Below are 16,562 nucleotides of genomic sequence, written 5' to 3'. Positions count from 1 at the left end.
TAGGCGTTTGGCCATAAATATTCAGAATACCAAAAACAAGAAAAATTTGTTTTCTAAAAAAAAATCACTTTTTCACCTTTTTACACTATATTTCACCAAAAACTATAATTTCAAAAACTATGGTCAAACACAACTCCAACTCCAACTTCAAAAATTCCAAAAAAAGTGAATTTTTTTTTTGTATTTATGGCCAAACGGCACCTTAGATCAACTAAACTATAATTATTAGGGGAATTTGTAGTTCAGTTCGTTAACTTATGGCGAGCATTCGATTCCTCCACCTTATAATTTTTCCCCCATTTCCCCACCCCTTTGTCTTAAAAAAAAAAAAAAAAAAAAAAAAAACTCCCTTTTCAAAAAAAAAATATACCTATTAAAATATCTCTTTTTCTTAAAAAAAAAATCTCAAATAGAAGAGATTAATGTATGAATTTGAATTATAAAGAAACTTTAAGAGATATATTTGGTGTTTTTATATAGCTCTTAAGGGAAATGAATCCGGGTTGAGTTTCGGAATGTTCCCGACCCGAGCTAATATATATATATATATATATATCTTGCCCGTGACAGCACGGGCCCAACAAATTTATATTGTTATTAAATTTAAATTTTAATCATGTCAATTCTCTACACTATATCTACCTGCAATAGATGGTTGAAACTTCCAAATATTAATAAATATGTAATGTAGTTGCTATGATTTTAGAAACATATAAGTGAAGGTAGTCCTATCTGTATTATAACAAATGAGCACAAAAAAATATGGATTGTACCCAATAAGAAATATTTCAAAAGTCAACATTGCTTCCTTTTTCAAATTTTGCGCTGCGAATAACCATATATCAATACGAAATAATCTTGCAATTTCATTTTCTCTATTACCAAGTCCTGCACTCTGAGAAATGTCAATAATATTGCTTGAAGTTTGCAATTTAAGGATATTTATGTCGCTGAAACATAGTGTCACGCCCCGAACCATGGCTTGGACGTAATACGCACTCGATGCCTGACTGCATATGACTGAGCGAATCACATGGCTTACTGACTCAATATGGGCATGTACTGATGCGGAATAACTGATGAACATGCATAATTTAAGTAAAGCGCGGGACCATAAATCATAAGTCTGAAAATATCATAATGCGGAATAGTCTGAATAAATAAACATAATAATAACGAGCCAAAATTGCTAGACGACTCCGAATATCTAACATAACATAATTGTCTAGTCTATAAAACCTCTATCATGAATCTGAACTGTAGAACATACTTGCTGGGACAAGGCCCCCTGCATAGCTTAATTGCATAACTAACATAAATGTAAATAATGACTAAACCCCGAAGAAGATGGGGCTCACCAAAAGTTGATACGTGGATGATCCTACTGAGCAGATGCGTCGTCTTGTAAATCCGTACTTGCATCGTGAAATGCAGGCCCCCGGGCAATAAAAAGGGGACGTCAGCACATTGAATGTACTGGTATGTAAAGCAACTGAATGAAATAAACATGGCACATGAAATAACATGATGAGAGCTGAAACTGAAACCTGATCATGGACATGAATACACATATATATACAGATAACATGAGTAAAAACATTTTAAGTGGGGAGCGCATAAATATAACCGACAACATGAATCATCACGTGGGTACGTAGAGTCTGGTACTTGACCCGACTAGCAGAGCTCTAATATCTTGCCAGGGGTATAAGATATAAACATGACATGAAAGGATCCAATCACTAAAGCATGAAGGGATCGTCCTAAACATGGGCGGAGCGATCCTTATCCTACGGTGGCTAGTGTAGTTTGAGGCTATTAAAGCCTTCTCGGTAATCTGTGCAACTCCCAAAAGCATGAACATAATATAGGTGGCATCTGAGCCCATGATTTTTCATAAAATATGACTTGAATTATACATGGATGTAGTTACATAATATACTTGCATGAAAACGTGTAAACATGTAAAGTGTTTCATGAAAAATAAACATAGTAATTAATAACTTGCATGTAAGAACCCATGAAATGCAAAGGATGGATTTTTCATGGATTATGGATAGATTCTCAATAACCTAAATGGAATATCAAGAACACAATAACGAACTACGTATAGAAATATGGTACATCATGGTATATAGACTTAGGTTTATCATGAACATGTCTAAAACACTAGTTTTGGTGAACTCTTGTATAATCATGGAGGAACGTGGTGGGAAAGAACAAAGATATTCTCACACGTGGATAGAAGCATTATATACCTAGTAATGCTCCAAACTTGTAATAAAAATCTGAACTTTGAAGAGAATTCCAAAATCTTGAATCTTGAACCTTGAGATGGGTTTTCTTGAAACCCTAGGTTGTTAACATAGGATTTCGCTTAGAATTCATGTATAATCATTAAAATTCACAGGAGGGACTTACCTTGATGTATGAGGATGAGGAGAAGAGAGAATGATCGTTCTAAGGCTTGGGGATGTAAAGAACGAAGTGAAAAAACCTTAAAATAAAGTTTTAAAGTTGTTGTCGTAGCTGTTTTATGCTAACTTTAGGCCCATTTTACTGCCCGTAAATCAGATTTACGGATCGTAAATCCTACCGTAAATCCGTAAAAGTTTGCTGGATTTTTTGGACAATTTTACGGCCCGTAAATTCTGCCGTAAATCGACAGAACACTGTTTTAGTAAAACGGACATAACTTTTTGTACAGATGGCCTTTTGACCTTCATAATATACTGTTGAAAAGATATTTCAAAGATCTACAACTTTCAATAGGAAGTTTTCCCAAATTCGGTATAGATATTTCGATATACTCACTTAAAGTGAGACCTGGTGCAAACTCACTTGAAAACACGCTCCGGAGTGTAGCTTCCGACTTTACTTTGCCCAAAGACTCTTCATATGTGTTGATTGGGTTTCATACACAGTTTCTACACTACTCATATTGGGTTCATTAGACCCCCATCTTATGAGTCAAATCTTAATCCGAATGCACGAGGTGTTACACATTAGATAGTTATATTTTATCACAAGAAGCGTTTATATTTATCTTATATCTATTGTATAATATAGTCTGAGTCAAATATAATAAACAACATTATATTTAATAATGTATATATCGACCCCCAAGTTGAATCGAGATTACGGCAGAATAGCATCAGATAACTAACCGTTTTTAGATGCACTATCTTACAAGGAAGATTGGGACTTTGAAAATAGCTCAATTTCCTCGAGTTAAATTGATTATCCGAAAGTTTTTTAAGATGAATAATGCTCTCCTTGGGCTAAAAAGTTTTGTAAAGAGCAAGTGAGAAAACAAAAAAACTAATCATAACTTAATCTGGGAGACCACAGTGCCTTTTTCTGCGATCTTCAAAGAAAACCAATGGAAATGTCTCAATTGTTCAATTTTGCTTTTAACATCAATAAGTGTATAAAAAATCTAAATTACCCTCAATTTGATTTTTATTGACATGATTAAGCGGGCACGTTGAAACCACCCCTTCTACTAGCATGAATATAAATGGTGGTTGACCGAAATATACTTCAAATATTAAACGACCTTCATACCCTTTTGGACAAAAAAATATCATAATTGAAATTAAATTTAAAATAAATGCTACTTCTGAATTTTGTTCTGAATCTAATTAAAGAGTTTTACTATCACGTCCAAATAAGGAGATATGGCTTGACTTATAACGAAGACCGTTGGAGTCTCTTCCGGAGCTATTATACTTGACCACCGGGCCTCCGGTACCACAATGCTACCACCGGTGGTAACAGTGCTGACTCACCTTATGACTTGTCCTCTATACCACGTGTCCAACTCGTATTGGTACAGATGTATACTCCGCATTTTGCCCAATACAATGTATCCGAAGGAATGTTTGGTGTTAGTATCAAGTTCAATTAATTTAACTTCAATAGAGTTATTAATTACATTACATCAAAGGGAGTTTCTGCAAGATGTCTCATAAAAGTGGATATAAGGAAGGCATATGATTATGTTGAATGGGGATTCTTGAGGATGATTTTACTGGAATTTGGCTTTCCTGATAAGTTTGTTAGACTGATTATGGAGTGTGTTACAACAGTTAGTTACTCATTGTTGATTGATGGTAGGCTGACTCCTAAATTTCAAGCAAAAAAAGGGCTTAGGCAAGGGGACACCTTTTTGTCCTAATGATGGAGTATCTCAACAAGTCACTTAAGCAACTTAAACACAATCCAAATTTCAAGTACCACCCAAGATGTGCAAAAATGAATTTGGCACATATATGCTTTGCTGATGACTTGATAATGTGTTGTAAGGTTGATAGACAATCAATACAAGCCATGCTACAGGCTTTTAATCATTTTTCTGATGTCTCTTGACTCAAAGCTAATATGGAAAACAGTTCTCTGTACATGGCTGGCACTTCTATTGAATTCAGGGATCAGATCTTAAAAGAAATGCAGTTTACTCTTGGTGAAATGCCATTTAAGTATTTGGGTGTGCCCTTATCTGGTAGGAAGATCACTATACGACAATGTATGCCAATTGTAGAAAGAATGCTAGCAAGAGTGAGGTGTTGGTCAACAATTTTTTTTGTATTATAGTGGTAGAGCCCAATTAATTCAAAGTGTGTTGTTTGAAATGCAAACTTATTGGGCTCAAGTGTTCCTTCTACCAAAGAAAGTCATCAAGCTAGTAACAAGTGTGTGCAGAACATTTCTTTGGACAGGAAGTCATGAAAATTCAAGGAAGGCACTAGTGGCCTGGGACAGTCTGTGTATGGCAAGATCAGCTGGGGGTTTAAATCTTACCGATTTCTGTTGGTGGAATAAAGCAGCAATTTGCAAATTACTGTGGGCTGTTAGTACTAAGCAAGACACTTTATGGATACGATGGGTACATACCTTCTACATCAAAGATCAAGACATCAATTTTATGCTCACCCCAAAACAAGCCTACTGGGTTATCAGGAAAGTGTTTGATGCTAGAGGTTGGTTCACAAACTTTGATACTGTAACTACTTTTCAGAATTGTTGTACCAAAGGAAAGTTTAGTAGCCAAAAGACTTACAAATCTTTCATGCCCCAATATCATAAAGTTCAATGGAAGAGCTTGGTGTTGGGACATCACCTAATACCAAGACACCAATTTATTACATGGCTAGCCATACAAGGTAGATTGGCAACAGTTGACAGGTTGCAGAAATGGGGTGTTCAAGTACCAAAAGAGTGTGTCTTGTGCAACTCATCATCAGAAGAGACTCTTGCACACTTGTTCTTCTCCTGTTCTTACTCAAAACTGATTTGGAGTGCTCTGCTCAACTGGATGGGAGAAGGAAGACATGTCCAGGATTAGGCTACTGAAGTGCAATGGATGTCTAAAAGAGCTAGTGGAAACAAGCCAAAAGCTGGGATTCTGAGCTTTCTGTTTGCAGCAACTATATACCATATCTGGTCTGAAAGAAACAACAGGAGATTTCAGCATGTCAGCAGAGATTATAGGTTCAGACTTAAAGAGATTGTTCTACAGCTTCACATCAGAGGACAAAGACAGAAGAAGTGGATAAGCATATTAGAGAAACTGAACTGCTTCCCTGTTTAAAAGTTGTTCCTTAGATATTGTAAAGATAGGAAAAAGAGATATAGATGACATCTAGTTCTAGAGGCCCGTGAACTAGTGGCTTTGTAATTATCATACATGATTGAAATAAAAAATTTCCTTTCGACCAAAAAACAAATAAATACATTACATCAATTATTTGAGGTGAGTTAGTATTTTTCTTTTTTTTTTTGTCCAAGTGGCATACTTTAATCTATGTTTTTCTTTCCAAAATTGAGCATCATGGTATGACTATTAAGGGTTTCATTTTTTTTTTCCGTTGTAAATATTACCATTCATATATGAGGTATAAAGTAAGTGAATGAATATTAAAAATATTATGTTTTATTTTTATTTATTAATGCATATAAAATATATTTTAATTTTTTATTTATTATTAAGTAATATAAAAAGTCTCGAAAAGGACGGAGTAATGGGTTGAGAATCGAGAATTGAGATTGAGAGAATCAACCTCAAAATTCTACATTCGTGTTTTAGCCATATAATGGTTAGTGTGAATTAGAAAGTCCAACTATCGAGATTAATGAACATACACGTGAAGATACGATTACAGTGTATCTAATAAATATTATGACCAAAAAAAGTATCGAAATATAATGATGAAAAATAACTTCCCCCAAAGTAAATAACTTTGTTTTCCTCCTTTCACCCAAAAATATTTACTAACAACCAATATAATAAAATAATTTACTTTTATAAAAGATATGGTCGAATTTCTCTGTAACAACTACTATTATAATGACATTTCGCTATAACGGTCAAGTTTTCATTGAAACCTATGCCTTTTTATCCTCCCTCCGTTCCAAAATATGGTGCACCATTCGGATTTTGAGAGTCAAAATTCTTAATTTTGCGTCAATTGAGACATAATTTTTTTAAGTTTTTTAAAATTAAAATTTTATATTTGAAAACTACGTAAAAGGCATCATAATTCACAATGGAGGCTAGTTTGCTAGGTTGTAGATCTTCTCCCTTATTCTTTAGAGGAATCCCCTAAATTCAAATAAGATCTTTCTCCGCGCCGTCAAAAGCCTATTTATAATATTTATACGGCTATGAAAAAATCCCGATAAAAAAAAACTTGTTTGATTCTCAATGTTCTAAAGGTGTCACATAATTGAGAAGAATGGAGTAAATTGTGTATAACAACATTTCGTTATAATAACAAAAAAATATTCAAATAAACGACACCATGTAGAGATTTGGTCATATCTCATAATTCAAAGCACCTCAGGGGTCATTTAGTAGCTGGTTTGGTAAGTTATGCAGGTATTAAATTCTGCATAAGTAATATCACATTTGGTAGCTGGTTAGGTGAGTTATTCATGTATAAAATTAGTACGGTGTTTGGTCTGCGATTTAGAAATCTGCATAATTAATACCTATATTAGTTGAGAGGAAATCTATGTATTATTTTATGTAGGATAGAGGATGAAACAACTAATAGATGAATAAATAAATCTATACATAAAATAATACTACATAAATTCTCTCATAATTAATCATTATATTACTAACATCTGGATAGCTCTAACCGGAAATTATTATTATAATAAAAAATGACTTATGTCCAAAAGTGGACGGAGTCAATATTCATGGACAATCAAACACTGTTAAATAAGAAAATATCTTCCGTCCTACAAGCCACACTCTAAGAAAAAGCAATTAATACTAGTGGGATCAATAAAAGCTGTAGTGTAACGAATACGCTCTCTTCATCCAGGTTCAAATTATAAATATGGAAAAAGACTCGTTAGAGAGCAACTCCGTGCTTCTCATCTCATTTAAAAGAGCCATACGTGACACAAATCCAAATTAGACGAGCCTCAATACGAATATCAAATGCCGTGTGAGAAACTAAAAATAAGTATTAACACCAATAAGGATTATGGTGGGATGAATACGCTCTCTTCATCCAGGTTCAACTTCTGAATAAAAAAAAATCTTTTTATTATAGAGTGTTTCGTTTCGTGCTTCTCATCTCAATTAAATGAGCCTTTCGCGATACGAATCTAAATCAGACGAGCCTCAACACAGATACCAAACACAAACGTGAGAAACTACGAAAAAAAAAAAAATAACACCAGGGGCAGTGGCGGAGTTAGGATTTCTTCCGAGGGGGTTCAAATATAAAAAAAGTAAACATACCAAGAAGCCTAAAGTGGTTCAGCATCTATTATATATACATAAAAAATAATTTTAACTTTATAAAAATAATATTTTTTTCCGTTGAAGGGATTCGGATGAACACTCTAGACATATTGTGGCTCCGCCACTGACCAGGGGTGGTGGGAAGGTGTGTGTGTCATAAAGACAAGACACATTGCAACGAAAAAAGCACTACCCAAAAGACACACAAAATATATAATATAATGTTTTAAATATAAAATCCACTGAAGAGACAGAAGATACTACTTCAATCAATTTTGTGTGTTATATATATAGAAGTTTGTAAACTGTGGAATTTAATTAGCTAGACCTAAAATCGCCCGCTACTCAATTCCCTGCAAAATCTCATCATCAATGGAGACACGATATGTCTCTCAAAATTCCAAGTAAATAACACAAAACTCACTTGATCATTTTATTTTCAAGAAAGTTTTTTTTTTTTTTTTAATAAAAGAATGTTTTAAGTATTTGGGGGTTTGTGATTTTGATGTTAATGAATTCAAAGTACAGAATTGAGGATTTTGTTGTTTTTTTTAAGTGTTTGGGTATCTCTAATATTGATGGTATATTGTTACAAGTAAATAGCAATAAACCTAATTGATCATTTTGTTTTCTTTGTCTTTATTTTCAAGAAAGTATTTGGTGTTTTTTTGTGATTCTTGATTGTACTGATTTCCAAGTGTAGAGGGGTGCTAGAGGGTTCAATTTTTTGAAATTTTTTCTATGTTAATAGGGAAAAATGTTTTTTTTTTTTTTTTTCCATATATATATATATAAGTTGTTGAATCCCCACTTATGGGACTATGCTGGGCATGTTGTTGTTGTTGTATATATAAGTTGTTAAATCCCCACTTATGGGACTACACTGGTTATGTTGTTGTTGTTGTATATATAAGTTGTTAAATCCCCACTTATGAGACTACACTGATTATGTTGTTGTTGTTGTATATATAAGTTGTAAATCCCCACTTATGGGACTACACTGGGTATGTTGTTGTTGTTGTATATATAAGTTGTTAAATCCCCGTTCGTATAAGATTTTTGAATCCTCACTCCACCATTAATATGTCTCAGAATTCCAAGTAAATAACACAAACCCACTTGATCATTTTTTTTTTCTTTTGAATTCCCTTATTTGAATCCTCGCTCCACCATTAATATGAGTGTGTTGATGACTTCCAAGAATTCCAAGTAAATAGCACAAACTCAGTTGATCATTTTCTTTTCTTTAGCTTTAGTTTTTTCAGAAAGTATTATGGGGTTTTTGTGTTTTTTGACCATATTGATTTCCAAGTGAAAAGTGTAAAAGACAAACCAGTTGAATTGGGGAGGGGGAGGGGTGCGAGGTTCAATTTTTTGAAAAATTCTAATATGTAAATAGGGAAAGAATGATTTTCTTTTGCATATGCTCCACCATTAATATGAGTGTGTTGCTGATTGTGTTGTCTCTTTGAAAGGGAAAAGAACTCTTTTAAGTTTTTATTTTTTATTTTTTTTTATTACATAGGGGGAAGCCGGGAAGGGGAAATAGGGGAGGGGATTACAATGTGGGGATTCGAACCCTCACTAACAAGGTAAAAGTTTAGGTAGCCAACCAACTGAGCTAGTAGATCCCTACTTAAGTATTTTTTGGAGGTTTATGATTTGGTGGTATTGATTTTCAAGTGAATTACATATACCCAGTTGATGATTTTCTTTTAAGAAAAGAATGTTCAAGTATTTGGGGGTCTGCGATTTTGATATTATTGAATTCAAAGTACAGACTTGATGATTTTCTTGGTTTTTTAAGTGTTTGGGTGTCTTTGATATTGGTGGTATATTGTTCCAAGTAAAACACAGACGAGTTGATCATTTTCTTGTTTTTGTCATTATTTAAGTATTTGAGGCTTTGTGATTTGTGATGATATTATTGATGCACAGGAAAAGAGTATTTCCAGGTGGGAGTTCAATTGATGCTGAGGTAGTGGAAATCTCGCGACCTGCCAATTGGAGTTCGAAATCGAAGTCTCCTAAGCAAAAGGAGGTATAAAAATCTGTACTTTTTGTACCAAGGTCTTATCTCTTTGCAGTTTTTTTGTTTCTGAACGGATTACTTACCTTTTGCTAGTGCGCTTTCAGCTATAATATATGTTAATGGCATCTTTGAATTATTCTTGCTGATACACATTTGACCTCAATGTACAGTTTACTGTCTTTTCTCGGCTTATTTAGTCTGATTTGAGAATTGCGCATGGCAGTACTGAAATGTGCATCCTCAAAGCTTATGGCTTTGTAGATAATTTATGTTTCTTTTTAGGGAAAGGGTCAAAAATACCCCTCTACTTTCTTTTATTAGCTAACTTTACCCTCCGTGATAAGTTGGGGCTATTTATGCCCCTGCCGTTATGAAACTTAACAAATATACCCATATAAGCTAAACTACCCGATTTCTAAAAAATAACCCACACCCCTTGTTGAACCTGCCCCGACCCACCTATGAAACTAAACCCGTACGAAATATATCCAAATCCTATCCATTTCTGGTGAGGATTATTATTTCCTTTCCTTGTAGAGTCTATGGAGAGTGAAAATAAAGACTCATAAGACAACGACTCTTCTTGAATCATTAATCCATTATTGTTATTGTTAATGTCGTCTTCCAGATCAATATTTCTGAATTCGTTATCGCTGTTTCTGCAGAAATGATATCTATGATCTGGAGGATAAATATATAGCTTGACACGCTTGAATTTTAAAGCTCGTTCGCTTCTTCTTTTTCGTTTTGTTTCTGCGAATTGAACTCCGAGCACTTTGCAGATTCTTGGTTTGCCAATAAGCCTTCATTATGGATTGATACATTTAGATCAAATGTAACCTTCTTTATGCTGCTGTTATTCAAATCTTCTTCCTCTGTCCCTGTTTTTTTAAGGATTTGAGTGAACGAAGACAGGCTAAATTGGAACTTAAAAATAAAAAATAAAAATAAAAAATCTTACTTGGGTTCTTCATGCTGAGCTTCTTCTTTCATTGTATTAATGGCTACAGAATTTTAACCATTTTTGTGGATCTCGATCAATTTCTTTCTGCTGACTTTATTCATCTCTTCTTCCTCGCTATTCCTGTTTTTGAAGGATTTTAAGAGAATGAAGACACACTAAATTGAATCTTTTTCTTTTTGTCAGAAAAAAATCTTACTTGGATTCTTCAATGAGGTTAAACATTATGGAGGTGGGATAAGGTGGGGAGTGGGGATTCCAGGGTGGGATGGTCAAGGGGTAGGGTTTGGGTGTTGAGTGGGTTGGGAGGAGACAATGAACTTGGAAACTCACTAAAGGAACTTTTTTTCTTTAGTTCCATTAGGGAAGTCATTTTCCTCATCCTTTAGGAACTTGTTTTCCTAGAAAAAATGTTTTCCAAAATATTTTGACCAACCAAACATGAGAAATTGAAAAACATACACCCTTATTCTCACCAAATTTCAGACTCTATTTTGCACCATAGTGAACACCTCTGAGTATGGAGTACTACTATTCCATTACATGTCGTTGATTTTCTCGGTAGAAATGAATTGTAGGATATTTGAAGGTATAACAGATTGTATTCCTCATATGAAAATCAGATTATTCAGAACTTAATACTGTTGAAACAAAAAGAATTTCGTAACCGATATGGGAGATATCTTGGGACTTATGGACTCCTTACAGAATTGGGAGAAGTATACCTCATTTATACTGGGAGTGGAAAATGTTCTTGTACAGTTGAGAGCTAATATTTCGGTTTTATTAAATTCTGGTGCATCCACAAAATTCCTGTTAGCATATAGATGATTGGGGGTCTTTTATAGAGAACCACATACTTGCCTAGGCGTGTTTACTTTTTTTGTACCACTTCTATATTGGCGTTTTTCTCACATCAATAAATTATTATTTTATCACACCCCTTCGGGTACGACCCTTCCCCTGACCCTACTAACGCGGGATGCTTTGTGCATCAAGCTGTCCGTTTAATGAGTATAAAGTGCCTAGGCATTTGCACCCAAAGGGTGTCGCCTAATAGTCAATGAAGCTAAAATGAACCATGGGAGGCCGGAGTTAAAAATCTATGCAGAGGCAAGATGCACAAAGTGATCTCTTCCATTTGTATAAATCTTGGACCGAGTTACTTGGTACTTTGTGCTTGTGAGAAGTAGTAGGTATTGGTAAATTAGTTAATGTGAGCACGAGTTGGCCTATACACCACCGTTATTTTAAAAAAATGCGAAGGCATTTACTTGCATGATCTTGTACTGTTTTTTTAATATTTGTTTTTTGTAGAAGTTAATTTGAACTTATCTACACATTAGGTTGACATTTCGATAATCCTCTTCCTTTATGTGAGCAAAAACTAGGGATACCTGCATATATTGTTTTCTTTTCAACTGAAAAAGGGTTTCTTTTTCCTAACTCAGAAATCTTTTGCCATGTATGAGTGCCTCTTCAGGAAAATAGAAAATTGACTTCTTTTGTGTTAATTGATTGTGTGTACGACTGTATGCTTTTTAGTCCAAATTTGCAGAGACATTCTGCTGGACGTTTGGTTTTAATGGCAAGACAAGCATTGTTTTGTTGGCTTGAGTCTTTTTTCCTTGTAACTTTATTGTTGGCCGTGATACTAGTGCTAATGTATTATTTGTAGGTTATTTTCCATGAAATAATAGATATTGATGTGGATGAAGATTGTAGTGATGTTAAGCGCGTTGATGGAAATGTAGAATCTAGTGGCAAGGGAAAGGTAATCAGAGACTGCCAACGTGCTCTTGTCAAACTACTGGTTCTTCTCTTTTAGCCTGTTTGGCCAAGCTTCTAAAATCAACTTATTTTGAGAAGTGCTTTTCAAAAAAGTACTTTTGGTGAGAAGCAATTTGTGTTTGGCTAGTTAATGCAAAAAACATTTTTGAGCACCAATAGTGGTTGACCAAGCTTTTAAAAAATGTTTTCCAAAAAAGTACTTTTGGGGAGAAGCTACTGTTTTCAGCTTCTACTTCTACTCAAAAGCACTTTTTCTTCTCCTTAAAGTTTGGCCAAGCACCTCTACCTTGGAAAAAAAAGCACCCTTTTGAAGAAAAAAAACACTTTTGACCTTGGAGAAGCTTGGCCAAGCACCTCAACTCTGAAACAAAAGAGCACTTTTTGAAGTAAAAAAAAAGCACTTATAGCGTTGGAGAAGCTTGGCCAAACATGCTATTTGTCTGTCTTCTATGCTAGCTCTTTTTCTGTGGGTCTAATTTTGTCAATTGCCTCTCTGGCAGGATATTTTGGTCGGTGGACCAGTAGATGGGGTTCAGTCTTCAAAGAAGAACTGCCCTTCAGCATCTGATAATCCAATTGTGTTAGATGATTTTGGTTATGATGACTTACTGTATGACGACTCACCGTATGACGACTATTCTGTTTTGCAATCTCATTTTGATTACATGGATATTCCCACTGGAGTTGAGGCTACAATCCCATGGATGTCGGGCCCCGTCAAAGAACAAACGGTGTCAACCACTACCAGTACTTCAGGGAGAGTTGTTGGAAGTTCAAATGAGAAGACTTTTGAGGGAGTAAATAGTTCAAAGATCCACTCATCCGGTGCTACAGCTTCTTTGGATTGGCATAACCAATCTAAAATATATGAAGAGTCATTATCTCAGTATGGAAAGAAAATAGGTTCATCCGATGCTACAGCCTCTTATGGTTGGGGCAACGAATCCATTCCTCCTAGTAGGTCTTATTTCCCAAAATACCCCGTGGGACCCACTCCCGTGTCTGGTTGGACCAATGTATTACTTAATCAAACCACTCCGGTTTCATCTGAATTTACTCATGCATCAGGTTCTATGAACTCCGTGGGACCCACTCCCGTGTCTGATTGGACCAATGTATTACTTAATCAAACCACTCCGGTTTCATCTGAACTTACTCATGCATCAGGTTCTATGAACTATTTCCCTCAGAGTTTGCATAAAAGTGCAGCAACTGCAGCAAGTCCTTCAATTCCCTTGGGACAATTAGGTGAAACTCTGAAGAAATTCCGCCTTTTCAAAAAATTTGATACTGTTGATGATCATTCGGACCATCACTATTCTAAACAGGCTTCTTCAGGGAACCAGGTTAGTTTATCCTAAGGAAGATTTAAACTATTAAACTAACTTCAACTAGTTTTGGCTTCATCTTCTTATGATTCTATTGCAGCCTCCTAAGAATTGGGCCAAGAAAATACAGGAAGAATGGAAGATACTGGAGAAAGATCTGCCTGGTAAACAAGCGAAGTTTCACATGGTGTTATGATTTTCCTTTTCATCGAGCCATGAAATTTTAACATACAAATCCTAGAAATTCTGTCTAGTCATGGAAGTCTGAGATGCTCGGCCTTCCATGCAGTTAAACACTTGTTTTTTGCAATTTTCTTAACCACACACTCATCTGGTCATCTTTTATTGAGCAGATACAATATTTGTCAGGGTGTACGAATCAAGAATGGATCTGTTAAGGGCAGTTATTATGGGAGCTGATGGGACTCCATATCATGATGGCCTTTTCTTCTTTGATGTTTTCTTTCCTAGCAATTATCCCAATGTTCCGCCGGTATGTGTCTGAGTACTTTACTACTTTATCCTTTTCCGACCTTTACCCCTAACACCTCCCAACCTATTGTTTCTAGCTTGTGCACTACCATTCCTTTGGCCTTCGAATCAATCCTAATTTGTATAACTGTGGAAAAGTCTGCCTGAGTCTTCTTAACACTTGGAGTGGCAAAGGGAAGGAGAAATGGATCCCTCGTTCTTCTACTATGTTACAAGTTTTGGTATCCATACAGGGGCTGATATTAAACGCAAAGCCCTATTTCAATGAGCCAGGTCATGCAAGCTCGGAAGGGACAAAAAGAGGGGATGAAAGCTCACTGCGGTATAGTGAGAATACGTTCATTCTAAATCTGAAAACAATGGTCTTCTCCATGAGGCGGCCACCAAAGGTAACCATATTTTCTTAAATTGTTTGCCTGCTGTGTTCGTCAATGGTTCTTGACCATCTATTTCCAAACAAATAGGTTCTTTTGTTATGCTTCAAATTATTTCTTGACTTCATTTACGCTTTTGTTCTAAATCAGAGAAAATGACAAAAATGGTCCCTTATGTTTAAGTGTAGATTCAAAATAGTCCCTGAAGTATGCACTTGACAGTTTTGGTCCTGTAAATTTGCCAAAAGTTAACACTTTTAGTCTCCGTCAAATATTTACTCAGCTGTCTGTTAGATTTGACGGGAAACTATGGAAAAAGGAAATTAGGGGAAACTCACATGTAGAGGTACAATTTTTGTAGTTTCTGCTATTTTTGATTTATTTCTAGAGTCTGGTGTAGTTTTTAAGGTGTAATTTTTGCTACTTTTTATATCTTTTTAGTGTCTCGTGCAGTTTTTTATGTTGCATATTTTAGGATTTGACGTCTGGGTGTTTATCGTTAAATATTATTTTTTCCACTGTTTTCGTCAAATTTGACGAACATAAATTGTTAAATATTTGAGGGAGAATAGAAGTGTTAACTTTTAACTTAAAGGACCAGAGCCCTTAAGTGCATGCTATGTTCATTTTCTCTTCTAAATCAACTACTAATTCCAATCGTGCTACTTGCTGCAGCATTTTGAGGATTTTGTAATAGGGCATTTCTTTCAAAGTGCTCAAGATATTCTCGTGGCGTGTAAAGCATACACGGAAGGTGCCCAGGTAGGTAGCCTTGTCCGGGGTGGTGTTCAGGACGTTGATGAGGGCGACAAAAGCTGCTCACCAACTTTCAAGGCTTCTTTAGCCGGGTTCATCAAGACAGTTATAGATACACTTAAAGAGATTGGTGCAAGGGATTGCGACAAATTTCTTCCCTTGGCACAGATAGGGAACGGAGGAGTAGTGCCAGTTGTTCCTGCGAACGCGAGCTATTATTATGGTTGACCCATATGAGAATGGTTGTAGAGAGATGCTGACATTGAATTTTTACAATAGATGGAGTTGAGACTAATGTTGACCAACTAGTTCAATTTTAATGGGGTAAAATATGATATAGCTTTATACTAATGCTGTTTCCAGCTTTATTCAGATTCTTGTTTTTTTGAGTTCTTAAACAGCATAAGGAGAGCTCTTTAGAGAATGATGAATGCTGTATTCATCTGATTTATGACATGTATAGATCCAGCTACTATAATTTATGTACGCTTATTATTCCCGTTCTCTCTCTCTGTGCATAATTATCTGTTATGCGAAATCGGCAGGGAGTACTTCCTCTTTAGTGGGCTTTTCCCGACACTAGAGGCATTTTTTTACGCGGATTGCCCTTCTTTTGGGGTGGTTTTTAAATTTTGCCCCTCATACTTGTGGTCTTTAAATTTTGCTCCCCATATTGCTGGTCTTTAATTTTTACCCTTCGCGTTGCAACTGTGAGCTTCGCGCAGAAATCATGAGGTTCTGGGTTCGAACCCCTACTCAAGCATAAATTAAAAAAAAATCACAAGTAAGGTTTGAGTCGCGTGTATGCAGGATCCGACATACACTTCGACATACACTTGTTAAGGAATAACCAAAGTTATGCCGGACTCGGCATACTCATGCCTCATGGGCAGACTTGGCATAAGTATGTCGGGTCCGGTATAATTTGGTTATTCCTTAATAAGTGTATGCCGGACCTGGGTTTGGCATACTTATGGACAGACTTTTAGTTAAGCCTTAACTAAATTTTTTTTCTAGTTATGCCTTATGGGCTATGTTGCTCGGACTCGGGTGCGGGTGTCGGATA

The 16,562-nt window shown here is 35.5% G+C and overlaps 1 protein-coding gene across 1 annotated transcript; it reads left to right on the top strand.

Moving 5' to 3' along the window:
* The first annotated feature begins 7,979 nt into the window (after positions 1-7,979).
* On the top strand, positions 7,980-16,000 carry LOC132628806 (probable ubiquitin-conjugating enzyme E2 26). Its single transcript, XM_060344572.1, has 8 exons — positions 7,980-8,166; positions 9,701-9,803; positions 12,434-12,529; positions 13,047-13,892; positions 13,975-14,038; positions 14,228-14,367; positions 14,444-14,755; positions 15,416-16,000. Exons 1-8 carry the CDS (start codon positions 8,135-8,137, stop codon positions 15,722-15,724), a joined length of 1,902 nt encoding a protein of 633 aa, XP_060200555.1. The 5' UTR covers positions 7,980-8,134; the 3' UTR covers positions 15,725-16,000.
* The last annotated feature ends 562 nt before the right edge of the window (positions 16,001-16,562 follow it).

This window comes from Lycium barbarum, chromosome 1 (assembly GCF_019175385.1).
Source record: "Lycium barbarum isolate Lr01 chromosome 1, ASM1917538v2, whole genome shotgun sequence".
Lineage (NCBI taxonomy): Eukaryota > Viridiplantae > Streptophyta > Magnoliopsida > Solanales > Solanaceae > Lycium > Lycium barbarum.
The sequence above is the reverse complement of the archived record's forward strand: the minus strand, read 5'-3'. Positions and strand labels throughout refer to the sequence as shown.